The sequence below is a fragment of the Chiroxiphia lanceolata genome, chromosome 3 (genome assembly GCF_009829145.1).
Source record: "Chiroxiphia lanceolata isolate bChiLan1 chromosome 3, bChiLan1.pri, whole genome shotgun sequence".
NCBI classification, from domain to species: Eukaryota; Metazoa; Chordata; class Aves; order Passeriformes; family Pipridae; genus Chiroxiphia; species Chiroxiphia lanceolata.
The window spans coordinates 17,683,368-17,698,647 of NC_045639.1; the positions used below are offsets into that span (position 1 = coordinate 17,683,368).

The 15,280-nt window shown below is 39.0% G+C and overlaps 1 protein-coding gene across 7 annotated transcripts in view; it reads left to right on the forward strand.

The window, feature by feature from the left end:
- ENAH (ENAH actin regulator) overlaps positions 1-11,079 on the forward strand; it is a 90,251-nt gene extending 79,172 nt beyond the window's left edge. For 5 of the 7 annotated variants that reach the window (XM_032682676.1, XM_032682671.1, XM_032682674.1 and 2 more), the window contains 3 exons: positions 4,287-4,365; positions 6,094-6,151; positions 7,299-11,079. In XM_032682676.1, the coding sequence (XP_032538567.1) occupies positions 4,287-4,365; positions 6,094-6,151; positions 7,299-7,336 (175 nt within the window). In that variant the 3' untranslated portion in view covers positions 7,337-11,079. Of the gene's footprint in view, positions 1-731; positions 795-4,286; positions 4,366-6,093; positions 6,152-7,298 lie in introns of all 7 variants that reach the window. The other 2 variants (XM_032682670.1, XM_032682673.1) reach the window with 1 other exon arrangement.
- The last annotated feature ends 4,201 nt before the right edge of the window (positions 11,080-15,280 follow it).

Genomic DNA, 15,280 nt, shown 5'->3' on the forward strand with positions numbered 1-15,280 from the left:
TCTAAAAATACTTCTAAAATAAGAATTCTATGTTTATTGAGTGTCAGTATTATTTTCCAATGCTGTCATAACCTACTTGCAAGTACCATAGCGTATACTTTAAGACTGCTAGTACAGCTTTCTAGTCAGTGTTTACAAGTTACTCTGCCAGGATAAGGAATGTTTCACAGACCAAGAAAGAAAAGGTGTCAGTAGAGGTCTCCCTTGAATATCCTTGCATTTTTCTTAATTCTCTACGCTTGCTAAGTTTGTCTCAGCAAGCAGCTTGTTAAACTTTCTTTGAGTGAGTTAATAAAAGGGTGTTGCTATTTGAAACACTAGTACTGTGTTTGCCAAAAGGGGATATCTTTCACCTGGTAGGGCTTGAGAACCTGCTTCCAACCTCTACAGAGAGGATATGAGTCATCTACAGAGGTTAAGAAAAGTGTGCTTAAGAAACTGGCAAGTAAGCAAAATTTTCTCTTCAGAGCTTCCAAACAGGTTGACAATGAAGTTGTTGTTATTCAGAATGAATGTTCTAAGCATTTTAAAATAAGCTAGTGTCCTGTTTAAAATCAGGCCTTTTTTTTTTTGTAGCAAACCAAAAAGACTTAAGCTGTGTGCTTTTATTTCCTGAAACATTCAAATAGAACTCTTGGACCTAGTGAAACTCCATGGTGTTTAAGGTGCTAAAACTGAACAAAATTAAGACCTATTATAGCTTGTTAAGGTAGTGTTTCTCCCCTTCGTAGACGGGAATCTCCGTGGAAAAATCTGCTTGCTTCTGAAAACAGGTTCTATGATTCATTAAACAGGTATCATCCTGTTGAGATTTGAGACTTTGTAATAACCACTTTGACCAGTTCAGGGTTGGACTTTTTCTACATGGATTGGTAATCACCACACTCACATTTTGTTTGTCCAGTTGAGCCCATTTTTGCACTTGTTAAAAGCAGGTGGTGTCAAAGGCAAATTGAGATGGCTTAAGAACCAGACGTGAATTCATATTAAATACTGGTTTTCTGGCAGTCTCCACCTGCAAAGATGCAAATTCCTGTTGAATGCCAGGATTTAGTGAACCATTTACAGTGTTTTGAGAAGCAGGTTTTCAAAACTATAAAGTTTAGATACAGAGGAATAGCAATTACTTTTCCAGGTGAGTTTTCACGTTTCCTTTTTGATAGAAGACTTGTTAAACATAAATTAATGTTTCTATTTGGAACATACTCACAAGTTAGAGTTAACATCATGGGTTTTTTTTTCTGTAGAATCTAAGTTTCACTCTCTAGTGGTACTCATAAAGTACTGACATTTAAATCTTTCTTAGGAGAACTTTCCACAGGTAGAAGTGTCACAGATCCCTCAGAATTACTGAGTCAGATTCCAGCTTTGCTTTTCATGAAGGCACTCACTGTGGTGATTACTTAATCTTTTGTATGAAAAGTTCCCCTTTTAGCTACTTATCTTGGGTGGTGTATTCTGCATGTTGGCATGAAAAAAAATCTTTACCTTGCATGCTTGATTTAAGGTGTGTTAGGGACTGTCAGAGCTGCCTCACTGTCCTGTTAGGCAATGCTATGAAAAACCACATGGGAGAGCTCTTTAGCCATCTATGGATCGAATGGTTGGGATGATTTATTAACTGAATTTCAATAGTTAACATTTCCTTAATGGCAACTGCATTCACTGTTAATCTTTCTTCTGAGCAAGTTGAAGAGGGGGGAAAGACAGGTAGGTTTTCCTGATAATAGAAATTATTTAGTTTACAAGTTACTGTCTTTCAGTATTTAAATTAAGAATGTCTTACGTTTAGGAAAGCAAAACCAGAAGACATTCTTAAGACTGAGGGGGAGAGTTTTATAAAGAAGCTTTCCTGTTGAGATTTTTGACAGCAGGAGTAGGTCATGTAGGGTGGGTAAAGCTGACTTTTTATTCTGAAGCTCTGAAGAAAAAAAAAACATGAAGCAGTCATTTTGTGGAGAGCTTTTCTTTGAAGTCATCTCATTAAAACATTAAAGTCATCAGTTATTTTTAAAAAATTAAAAAAAAATATTTAAGTATATTCTTGTTTGGACTTTTCTATTAAGGCAGTAGGTGCCTGTTATCGATTGCCAGGAGCTGTATTTAAGAGGATACTGGGGTTTTTTTCAGTCATGTTTGTTAAATGCTGTAATACCATAGTGCTTGGGAACAAAGTGGTATTCAATGGAAGTGATCAGAAACTATATATGAAGAATCTGAAAAACTCATGCAATTCTGCTTGGAGTTAAGTCGGGGTTCACGGTTTGAGATGTAAACTGCAAGTAACACTTCAAATATCACACTTCGTGAAACAGCAATTGTCAAAGATCTCATCTTGATGAATATTTTAGAGCATGCGATTCTTCCATTATGAACTAAACACCGTAAATACATAAAGAGTTTTGTAAAAGATCCTAAACTGTGGTTTGCTTTCATAGCATTAGCACACACAGTAGATTTTGTAGCGGTTGCAAGGTGAATTCTATTTTTCAGCTTCTTTCACTATCAAGTTATTCAGTATTTCATCTTTTGTCTTTCTTGGTGGATTGTGTATTTCTTTTTGGGGTGTTTCAAGCAATACTAATGTTAGCAGTTTCTCTCTTGGAACTTACATTTAAACAGTGTAGGCTTAAGTCTTAACAGCCATAGCAATTAAGTATTGGGATCCCACATGAAGAACACGTATCAAACCAACATTTTGGTGTGTGCACCCTTTTCTGTTTGGAGTCATGTTTTGAGTGTTCTTGCTTCAGGTAGCAAATCCAGAAAATATTCCTGTCAGGTTGTAAAAGTCATCAAAACAATCCAGTGTGATGTTCATGCAGCTCTTATTGAACAAAACCCGTGTAATAGGATAACTTCTCTGTGAATGAACTGCTGTCTTGTAAAGGAAGATGTATGAAAGCTGAAGGGTAGCGATTTGATAAAACAAACTAGGAAATATATGCATATATATGTTTGCTATTCTTTTTCTTTTGAGTGAGAGCACAACTTTTTTTTTTTGGTTAGCTAAATTAAAAATATACAAATAAATGAGAACAAAAACATGGGATACACTGCTTGTGTCCTTCACGCATTCTGCTTTTTTCTGACAAAAAATAGTTTTATAGTGCATACTCAAAAGAAGATGAAGCACAGAATTGTGCCTTTCTTGCTGTTTTTTTCTTTTTTTTTTGTTCCTGTCCACCTTCCATTGTAATAAATAAGGCTGCACCATCAGGTGACAGATCCAGAAAAGTGCTGTGCTTAATGAATTTCTCCTGTGTAGGAATTTTGAAGTGACACACTGAGTTTAGGCCAGGCTTTTTTTGTTCAATGAAATAGGTCCCCATTTAGTTTACTGACACCCTGCCCTTCCTCAAAGTTAGCATACTGTGATAATCCTAAACACTGGGGAAACGTCTTGACGTGAACTTTGTCCCACGCCATCCATCCATCCCTCCCTGCTTTGGAGAACCATTTTGGTATTCCTGCTGTCAGCATCTAGATGCTGTCTCTGCTCATAGCTGTAGTAAGTACATGAGTCTGAATTACACCTTCTATAAAAGAGGGGGTCAGGAAAGAACAGTGAGAAGTCAGAAAACCCACTTCTTTTGGAATCTGTGTTTAAAAAATGCAAGATGATCTTGGAAAGCAAGTCTTTGTCTTAGGAGAGTATTGCATCAGGAAACATCGAACATGACATAGTCCAAAACACTTAATTTCCTCTCACATATTATCTTACTGTTGTTACAGTACTTGCTTTCAGTAGCTTTAAAAAGCAATTGATGGAATAATTTAGTTTGGAAGGGTGTCAGATAAGGTTGCTCAGCCATGTCCTGTCAAATGTTAAAAATCTGCCAGGGTGATTCCATGACATTCATGCAGTCAGCATCAACATGTAGTCATTAGTTAGTGGGAGTGTTTCCTTGAGAGAGCCTCATTTGAATGAGTAAGCAATTGAAAAGATAAAGTATTTGACGTCTGAAGGCGTTCAGCTTTTCATGCCCATTATGAAGAAATCAGAAACCACTGACGGTGAAATCTGCTACTTTGAAAGTTCTTGGTTTGAACTAATAACTCTTATTCATATGGTAATTAATATTTCCAGAGTGTGGAGAACGTTCTCGGTTGTTGCTTTCTATTCTGTGTGGTATTTTGGGTCTGCTTGATTTTCCCACCCTCCCACTCCCAGCATTTTCTTTTTCATTCTGATACTTTACTGTGTTTTCGATAGACAAGTGTTAGTAAGTTTGATGGAGAAGTCCTATGTATCCTGTACTCATGGATGTGTTTTTGTACTGCAGACCAAAATCTACACCAACGGGACAACCTAGTGCCAATGGAGTACAGTCAGAAGGTCTAGATTATGACAGATTGAAGCAGGTATGTATATAATGCATTGAATGGGCAACTTGGATATATAAGGGCTTGTAGCTGTCCCATACCAATTTTTAGCTGTGTTAGCTAGTTCTAGACTTAATGATTTAGTAATTGCTTGCAGGGCTATGGTGGTGGCAGTGGTTTTTAGACGGGTGTGAATTGTCAAGTTGAAGGATCTTCTTAAAGAGCTGTTTGAATCAATGGGCTTGTCCCCAAGTGGGGAGGGAGATTCTGGTGCAAGCTCCAGCTTGGTGGTTCTAGAGTGGCTTTTAACTTGGTAGTTGCTTCTAGACCATTCCAGTTTAGTGGTTGGCTCTAAATTGGGTTATGGATCAGCAATCTGTTCTTGTTGCTTCTGGATTGAGTCCTGACTCAGCAGGCAGTTCTAGAATGGGTTCTGGCCTGGTGGGAGGTTCTGGAGCGTGTGTGGGTTTATTCTAGAATCTAGTTTTGTCATCTCGAGAGAATTTGTGGGACTCTTGCTACAGCTTCCATTAAATGCTGCTGCTGATAGCAGTCTAGCTGCTTTTTTTTTTCCCTTCCTCTTTTTTTCCTGGTCTGCTTTTATTTCTTTTCTGTGATTCTTTCAAGTTGAAGGCACAGAAGATGAGGACCCCATCATCCCATAAAGCACAGCTCTCCCATGTTTTCCAGTGCACTCATTCCCACTGCCTCTGTTAAGATTATTTTCTCTGGAGGCCAAATAATCTCAGACTCTGTCTACTGGACACATGTCAAGCTCTTACTTGCCCTTGCCAGAAACTGGTGGCCACACTCCCACTCTGGGGCTTCTTGCTGTTTGCCCAGGAGTCTTGTATAAGACTTGGCGAACAGGGAGACCTACCTACTCTGCAGCTTTGGTACATGCTCTTATACCAGGAATGCCTTCAGGCAGGAAAAGTGTGTCCATGCATATGTTGGTGCAGCTCATAAGGGACTCAACAAATGTAGAGCACATGACAGTAATTGCATGCTCAGTTGTGAACAGCACAGTTGTGAACAGCATGCTGACCCCAACGCTGGAAAAGAAGCAGCTGGAATCCCCTAAATGACTTTTGTGCTCACTACGGATTTGGCGAGGAGATGACAGTCTCTTTTGCAGAAACAGACACTACCCCCCGCTCTGCTTGTAGACACACTATCAAATCATCAGTTAATATCACTTAGAGGAAAGGATGGAGAAAACAGCAAGCAGGAGGTGGCACCTTTGCCCTGTTGCCTTCATTTCCTCACATTCCGCTTGGCAACTGGGACCTTGATAACTTGATCTCCCTTTTTTCTTCTTTTTCTTTGAATATTTCCTTGGCTTGTGGTGATTAGGTAGCTCCTTTTTTTGCATTCCACATCACATTTCACCTGTAGCAAAGCTTCCTCAGTCTAAAGGAATGTGCCAAGTTTGGGGGTTTTTTACTTTTTTTTTTATTTGGCAGTTACATTAGTGCACTATTCTGACTTCAAAATGTCAGTTCTCATAAGTTCTGTGGAAATCAATTTATAGGACTTCTATGGAAAGTTTTTCTCTGTATTGTACTGCAGTAAGGATGTTTTATGGATGCCTGTCAGGTTTTGAGGATTAACTTGGAAGCTGAAGGGTGGGTTACGTGTTTCAGAAGGGTTAAGTGTTCTTTGGAAGAACCGGATTGGAAGGATTTTTGATTTCTCTCCACAGAAAATTACAGGTGGCAAAACTAATCTGTTCACTGATCTGTTATTTTTGTTTTGACACCACAGGACATTTTAGACGAAATGAGGAAGGAGTTAACAAAATTAAAGGAAGAACTCATTGATGGTAGGTACTGCTGTGTTTGCTGTCGCTGTTCAGTTTTAGAGTAAGTAGCTACAGGTGCTTTATAATGTGTTTACAAAGTGTTTCCAGCCTTGAGAATTATATATTGGTAAAAGTAGCTTTGTTGTTAGCCTGGTGGCAAACCATTTATGTCAGACCTGTTCTGATTGATGTGCTTTGTTTTCTCTCCCGGGAATTTTGCTTTAGTAGAACATTTATACCAAGTAGTGTCTTTTAAGAGTGGTTGGAGGGATGCTGTATTTGGGTGATTTGCAGTTGTCCTTAGTATCATGTGGTGGTAGGTAGGTTATTTTTAAATAATCCAGAGATGCTGAAGTGCGTATTTCAAAACTGGTAATATTCAGACTAAAATGGTGCTTCCAGCTTTGTCTTCTCTTTGATCTGTAACATAGAAGTCAAAGAAAAGAATTCTCACAATTTTCATTTTTAATGGAATACCTTTTCGAAAGTAGTCTTCTGTAGTTAAGAGAAAACACCAAGAAAGCACAATCTTAAAGGTCCACCAGTCAGGAATTAAATAAAACTCTTGTGTATAATTTACTACCTTGGTGGGCTTTTTTTTTTTTTTTTTTTTGCTTTGTGGAATGTACCAAAATAAAGTATTGGGGGGGGAAAAAGTCATATTAAACTCATACGACTGCTGATAAAATATCAAATGTCATCAGCTGATGTTGTAGAAAGAGCTGGCTGGTTTTGGGCTACAGAGAATGTAGTGCTTCTCCCTATATTTTGACTGTGCTATGTTGTACCTCAGCCCTTTACAACAGTACAGTGCAAACTGTACAGAGCCCTGAGGCTGCTCTTAGAACAAACAAAAACACTTAAGTGAGCCCAAACATATGCTCCTTCATAATCCCAGTGGTAGTGATTGTCATTAGGTAAGGTCATAGGCTTGCTGGAGATGGGAACTGAAAAATAAGATGTTAACTTTACAGGAAGAAAAAAGGTAGTGCTTGGTTGATAATGACAATTGTCTGAAGCCACATGAGACTGTCTTATATATTGCTTATTCACACTGTAAGACTGTTGGAGCAGGGTGAGCCTTCTTTAAGGGGTCAGTTGTGTATTCTGGCTTTCTGCCTTGACTGTGACTATTTGATTTGCTAATTTTCTCTCTCTTTCTCTCCAGCTATCAGGCAGGAACTCAGCAAGTCGAATACTGCATAGAAAGACTAGTACTAAGCCGATGTGACTCTTTAACTTGATATAAAACTGACTACGTTTTGTGAGCTGTTAGAAGAAAACGGAGACAGACAGACAGACACTTGGAAGGAGGGAGAAACAACCTATTCTGAAAAGCTTCAGACACATCACTCTGGTGATATGCTATTCCCCTCCTAGTTTGCAGCTTTTTTCTGACCTTTACAGCAGGGTGGAAGAGACTCTTAAAGTTACTGTAATGATTATGCAGAAATTCCTACACCTATCAGACAAGATCACAATGCTTTGAAGTCTACTCATGTCAAGATAAAATTGCACATGTTTCAGAATTCATGCTGGTTTAAAGGTAAACCGGTGGGAGAAAATGAACCTAACTTGAGAGATTACAAGTCAGACTTACAATTTACTAAGAAGATTACAATAAATACAATGATGCAGAGAAAACTGGTTTTAACCCCCAAAGACAGATGTATAACTCAGCACCCTGGGACAAGAAGTGTGGTCCCTCGGGTGCAAAGTAAAAGGAAAGGAAAACCTGTTGGTCCAGATGATGGTCGCAGTCCTGTTGAGGTAATGATCACAGTTGCAGTCCTGTTGGAGTTCTGGTCTTTCTCTCGATCTGCCGAGTGCTACCAGAAGTCCCAAAACCCCAAGATTATATGTGCTCAGGTTCAGGTGGCAATGTCCAGTACCTCCCCCAGGGCAGGGAGTTTCACAATGGGTGATTTAACTCTGTGAGTCATGGGATATTTTTGAAGTCTTTAATGGTCTAGGTCCTTGCAGCTGCCTATTATGCCAGTCCAGTATGGCCCATTAGCAGAGATGACCCCTCAGGCTGGGTGTGAAGGTGCTAATGCTTCCCGGAGGGGAGTAATCACAGCTGAGTCATTAGTGTAAAGACAAAGAAACACTCCTCACAGAGTTCTTTAACGCCCAGCTTGTAGCCTGAGGTGTCAGGTGTGCCCTGGGCAGCTGCTGCAAATGATCTATTATTAACAGTCCATCAGAAATGACATAGAGGGTGTAGAATACACAGTTTTGGTTATACCCACATTGTGATAAACTGGTCCCGACCCCTGTAACTAGGACAGTTGTTAAGACAAAAAACAGGGAAAAGCTTGGGAAGGCTTTTCAGAGAGGTTTTCTTTATTAATGAAGGAGTTAGCAAGTTATACTGTTGTACTTCAAATGTATCTCAGGTTTGTCTTCCTATCATATCTGATATTTCCATGAATAATTTAAGAGATCAGATGTGTAGAAGTTCGGTTCACAAAACATGGAACAATTAGAAACGCGCGCTTTTAAAGGGCAATATTTGTAAGTGAATGACCTAGACGGTGGTAACATATCAAGACTTTGGAATTTTATGATAGGAAGCCTCTCTAGTTAGCCTTCATGCAATTTTATAGGAAAACAAAAAAAAAGCAAATACAGTCCAGAGTTTAAAGATGTAGATGCCTTCCTACATTGTTACGATGCTTTACCAAATCTAAGACTTCTACATAATGCGAATCAGCAGTCAAATGTAAATCATTAGTATGTTGTAGATTTACAGTAGATTTTGGGGCTTTTTTTAGATTTATGCATGTGGACATTTTTGTAATGTAACACAACACAGCCAGCTTTTTAATTAAAAGAAAAATTGCATGTCACAGAGTAGCCTTTTCATTTGTAAGGCTTAATTTATGCCCAGAAAGATGCGGGATGAGGGAGGGGGAAGGTGACACATTTTTATTACTTTCTACACTTTTTCTTCATCTTACATGCATGTGTAATAATGAGGAAAACATAACTTTTATCAGTAACCATGTTAATGGAACCAGGTACTTAATCCTTTTGTATCTTTTTTCAGTTTTCTATTTGAAATTCAATAGTACTTCCATAATGGTTCTGAAACTCCCAGGTGAACCAAACTCATTTCTCGGTGAGAGAAAAAATGTGTAGGCATCTGAATTACTGAGGATGCCCCTGTGTAAGTGCGTTGTCCTTTACCTTTTTACCATGACCTTCTGCTTCACTCTTTTCTGAGACTCCTTTTTGGATTGTTTAATGAACAGAACAGCAGTTACCTTAGAACAACAGAGCATCAGGTCACAGTAAATGTCCCCTTCTCCTCCTAATTTATCTGCCATCCTCCTTTCCAAAAACAAACCTCCCACAAAAAACAAAACCAACAAAACCCCCCACAGCTCCACACAACCCAAACCCAGAAAAACAGCATTGGTTTTGTTCAACAATTTGAGAATCATTTTTAGGGGAGGTGATACTTTTCTGTTTCCTAGGGTTTTCAGATCTTATGCATTTAATTTTTTATTGTTTTTTTTTAATGTGGTACAATTCAGTGGAGTAGAAATCCTTTCAATTGGATCTGTAGTGCTTTGGACAAAGAACATGGATCAAAATCTTTCCTTTCCCTTTGCACAGTCAATTTTTCCAAGCTGTAACAGTGCTATGTTTGCTTTGGGATCTGTGCTGATCAAAAAGAAAAGTTTACTTACAACTTTTGAAGAGATTAGCGTTTCAGCTTACATGTACATGCACCTTCATTCATAGGACAAATGCTTTCCATAACACGCTGTCTTGGGTGCTGAACACCAAAGCAAAACAGCACTTAACAGCTTTGGAAAGGCTTCAGTAGGAAATTTTTCACCTATTCAAACATTGCCTATTTCTAGAGGTTCAAATTCTAAGAGTTGACAACAGTGGAACTATTACCTAACTCCATTTGTTAATTTTTTTTTTTTAAATAAAGAGAAGCAACAACATTTTTCTGCATGCATTTATTGGAGGCATTAAAAAAAATCCATAGTAAGCTTGTCAAGTACTGTTTTTCTCAAAACAAGAGAGGAGGCATTTTCATCTTTGTTGATGTAACTTTTTGTTTTACATGGACTTTTTGAGCATTGAGGATGTTTACCCTTGTCAGAAATCACGTTTGATTTGTTTCTAGGAGAGTTCAGGAGTAGCATAGTGGAATAGTGAATGGGTACAAGTGGTCCAAAATTAAAGGCTGAACTACTAGATTGTGCAAGGAACTGGCTTATGCACTAAACGTTTTGTGCCTTGGTCTACAATTAACATGATTTCTGTTTAAAAGAAAAAGGAACAGATGTTGTCTTTTGTGCTGCTTCTACGTACATACTTTCTGTAATCCCAAACTGCAGAATTGGTTCTTTCCAGGAAATCGGATTGAATTAAAGATTACTGTAGACATTTCCTGACCTACTGACAGTTGCACCATTTCCAGAGATTTCAGTATTGAAAATGAACTGCAGAAGCTAAGATTATTTTGCTTACTGGTGACTAAGTTCTTTAAAAACCATATTGTGGTGGTTCTGTGCTTTTGTACAACGGATGTCTTAAGCTGAGGGCAGTTTAAGGATCCTCTCTAATGCCAGGAGGGCGTTGCTTTCCTCAACACTGTGATCTGACCTGTGATAAACCTGCACTACAGACAAGTGGCTACCAAGTCAACTGCAAACCAACTGAATGTAAAAATCTTAGTGCTGGTGCTGAAATCTCTTCAGATAGTTCATAATGATTTCCAGTTCATTGTTTTAAAGTTATCAAGCATCAAGTGTCAATCAAAGACTGAAGCTGATCACTAATGAATGTTGACTTTTCATGCATTTAGGTTTACCTTCTTTTTAGTTTCTCAGTTCATTCTCTGCTATTTTTATCATATTGTGTCATTTTAAATTTCTTACATGCTAACGTTTTGTTTGAGCGAATGAAATAAAATTGCAATATATACACGTTGCCACCATTTATTTCTGGAATGTCATAGAGACTCTGAGGTTTACTGCTCAAATTCCCAAAATTTTTAATGACTATGGTCATTCTTTACCCCTTGATTCCACCTCTCCTTTCTGTTTCTCCATCAGAAGATTCAACAGAGATCAGTGAAGACTTACCTTATAAGGAATGTAATTGCAGGGACTGTGTAACATTCATGAATGGTAACTGCTGTACATAAATTAAAATTAATTTTAAATGTATGATGTGATTTACATTCTCACACAGTATATATTTTGGTCTCTGTATCCACAGAGAACTTGGAAGGGAGGGAGAGAGGAAGACCAGGGGGAAAATACTTGCAAACAGTCCAACTTTTTCTCTTGCTGCTTTTATGTTTCATGACTTATTTTCAATACTGGTAACAAAGCAAACTTACCATGGCAGATCAATAGAGCTTTCTGTACGCTAAGGACAGTTTTGCTCAATTTATCTTATACCAGAATATTGAGCATAGCTGTTTAAATGTCCTCGACTTGACATCCTGAAGCTGTACTTCTCTGCTGTTGTTGTTTGGCAAACTGTTGGTCCCAGTGCCAAGTTTGGCACCAACCTTAATGGGTTATAAAGGTTTGTTTTTTTTTTCTAAATAAAATTATCACTAGATTCTAAAATGGTCTGCTGTTATTGGGGCAGTGTTTAGGCAACAAGTGTAAACATTCCTAATTAAAATGTCTGAACAGTGTTACCAAATCTGTCTATTGGTGTCAAGAGATGGATGGTATCTACTGTTTAAAGTTGTGTATTACAAAAGCAAGAAGATGGTCTGTGGTTGATCAAACTGATGATTGTCAGCACTTTGCATGGGCTCTTCTGAAAATGTTTAACTGGGCTTGGTTCCAGTGCTAAATATTACTTACCAGCAAGTTCTTATGTCTAGTCATACAAAGCCTGCAAAATCAAGAGAAGATTTCCTCTGTTTTCAGTAGGTGAACAAGACTGGAAGCAAGACAAAAATTTTCCCAAACCGACTTTTTACCAAAAAGTCACAGTTCTTTTTGAGGCTGTAAATTTTCTTGACACTGTAGGCTGCTGCTGGGTGGGGGGTGATAGAGAGCAGGTGACAAGGGAACGAGAGTCTGATTTTTGGTGGAACTGGGGCCAGTGCAAAGTTCTTGAAGAAGAAGAAATTGTTTGTCTTGAGGGGTTATTTTTGGGTATGAGGATTATTTAATGCTCATTTACATGCTATCTAGGAGAGCCTTAATGAAGGGAGAAGCAGGATGTTAAATCAGCTGTCGCCGTATAAATTTATGTATTCAAAACAGCACATCTTTAAGTCGGCCTATGTGAAGGCCTGACAGGAGTTAAGTATTTATTTAAAAACTTTAAAGACCATTGAAATTGATATGTCAGGAGATATATTCAAGTCAATTAGGTTTATAATAATAATAGACATGTACTAGAAATTGGTGTAATTGTCCGAGATATGGAAGAATAGGTATAGTTCTAGATGTTGGGAAAGCTCAGCCAAACCTTATAATCACAGCACTGGTGTCTGCATGTTACGTGGTAATCAGTATCTTAATTCATTGCACAGAGGGTTCTTTGGGTAGTTGGTTGTCACAGTGATGCTGAAAATCAAGGAGTTTGAAAATTACCTCCATTTTATAAATGGGTCCCAGGTAAACTCTGTTATATAAATGCATTGTCTAACATTTGCTTTATAGGGCTTAGTGTCCTGAATCTTACTCAATGAGTATTCCTTATCTGGTGTCCCACTGAGCTGCTCAGTGGTGAAGATGTGGAGCAACTACTGCAGCTGAGCTCTGTTGCTGCTCTGGCTGTTGCAGCTTTTGACTGCAAGCTGACAGTTCTCTCCTAGATGCTTGATTTTGCCATTATTGTTATTCAGTGATGGGGACCATCTTCTCTCTTCTCAACATGTTTTACAGCTTTTACTGGTGTGATGTTTTCCCTTCTCTTTGTGACTTCAGGTCTCTTCTGCAACTGCTCAACCACAATAGAGTTGGAAGTGGTCTCCCATCATCATCCAGTGTTTACCATCTTAAATGTAATTTTTTATCACCAACCAGCTGGAACCACTTAAGTCCCTTCCTACTTTCTGAACAACTTTCCACTCAACAATGAAGTTATCTGTGCTAATTATGCTGTAAGTGTGCTGAACTGGTTTTCCTTGAAGAGTCTCTGGGCATTGTCCCGTAAGCTGCTGAAATAGGCAGAGGAAAATGTAAACAGTAGTGAGGATGTTGCTGAAAGAAGAGAAAGGGTAAGGGAGTTCTGAAAGTGTTCAGGCTATAGCTGCAGGGACAGACACTGCTGGAAATGGCCTGCAGGAGGCTTGAAGACACACAAACAGGTTTTAAACCTACTATGGATGCTGCTGGAATCCACAAAGAGAGACAGGCAGGAAAGGCGGCTTTCTGGACGGTCTTAAGGCTGCTTGCTTGTCACTGTAGGGTCAGGATGTTCAAAAAAAATGTGTTGAAGTTCAGTTTTCTGCTGCTTGACATTTTTTCCCCAGTGCTGTATTGTGAAACCCATTTTGACCCTGCATAGCTTGGTAAATCCTGTGATGTGGCAGAACCAGCCCCAGCAGCTGACATGTAGCCCTGACGAAAAGAGAGGTGCAGAGACGCTCATTGTGCCTCCCGATTGTGGTTCCAGAGGTGTCTGTCACTGCTGTGAAGCCTTGTGGTTGGAGAAGTTGAGAAAGAGTTTTACATGGCTCTTAGGCTGAGACCTTTATCTCTGCCAGTGATATTGGCCAATTTTGCCTCAAATGCAAGTATCAAAAATGTGCCCAGTAATCTTTGCTCCCCCAATGAGAAAAGCTCTCCTCAGCTCGTGGTCCCACAGGTTGACACACTACAGGTAAGAAGCGGAGGGGGGTCCAAGGAGTCCAGTCCTGATGGAGGTGGTCCATCAAAGGACTTCATAGGGTAAGTGAAAAATCCTTTTCCTTGCTCAAAGTGCATCCTGAGGAGTACTGGCTGATGCTGCTGGCTGCCTGTGATGCTGGAAAGACACTGGCATTCATGAAAGACTTGGCACTTACACTGGATTTGTCAGCACATCTTCAAGGATAACTGGATATTCTATGTTAGTGCAATATACTCATAGCCTGACTGAAAGGGCAAAGCTTTGTATTTTGCATATAATGTGGCCTTAAACATGATCTTCCTTAGTTCAGATGTTTGCTGGAGTGTTTGGTTTCTCAGAGGTGAGAACCTCATTATATCCTATTATTATTTTACACGTTACTACTTGTATGGGAATGAATCTCTCAGTTATGGAACCAGTTTACATGTTCCACCTCCCAGAAGTGACTTGAAGTGGAGTTAGTCATGTAGAAACTTGTAAGGAAGCTGAGGAGTTCAGTCCCTTCAGACACTGCAAGTTCAGGGACATTGGAGTACAGTGCCTAATAAATACTGTGTCCCCAGAGGGACATAGTATTGGATGTACAGGTTCAGGCTTTGATGGTCAGAAGGCGTTTGTCCAGGAGGGAAAGGAAATCCAGTGCTTGTGGCCTTTTATCTTTTTTTTCCACCTGAAATCTGTTATTAAAGAGATAGTAAGTGATACTCTAATCTCCAGCTTCTCTTAGTATCTCCATAACATGGCAGGTCAGTGTGTGTTCAAGATATTTTTAGAGGCAGCATTGCTGAATGAGGCCTTTAAATTTGCTTTGTTGTCCTGTTTCTGTTTGATGGGGGGGAAAAAAGTCCTTCAAAGATTTAAATATTATTCTCAGATACTTTGGAGTCAAGCAACTTTTCCTGAAGCTGTGGTGACAAACTCAGTATGAGTCTTCACAAGGTCACATTCCCACACAGATCTCAAAGTACAGGAAAGGGGAACACACAGGCTGCATACCAGGGACAGCTTTTAAGTACTCTTTAAATAAATTATTAAACAAAAATAGAAAAGAAAAAGAAAGAAAAGCACTCTTTGAAGGCTTTTACAAAATAACTTGCAAGCTGGAAATACGATGGCTCTGCAATTTATTGGTTGTAAACTGAAAACATGAGTTTTCAGTTCTCTATCAATCTGTTAGTTTGTGTTGCTTTCCAGATGGTTTTCCATCTCTTGCATCTTATAATGCTTGGTGATCTGCTACTTGCTATAATAAGTTATCATAGAGCCAGCGAGATGCTCTGTGCTCTCAGGTGGGAATGAACAATTCTGAGT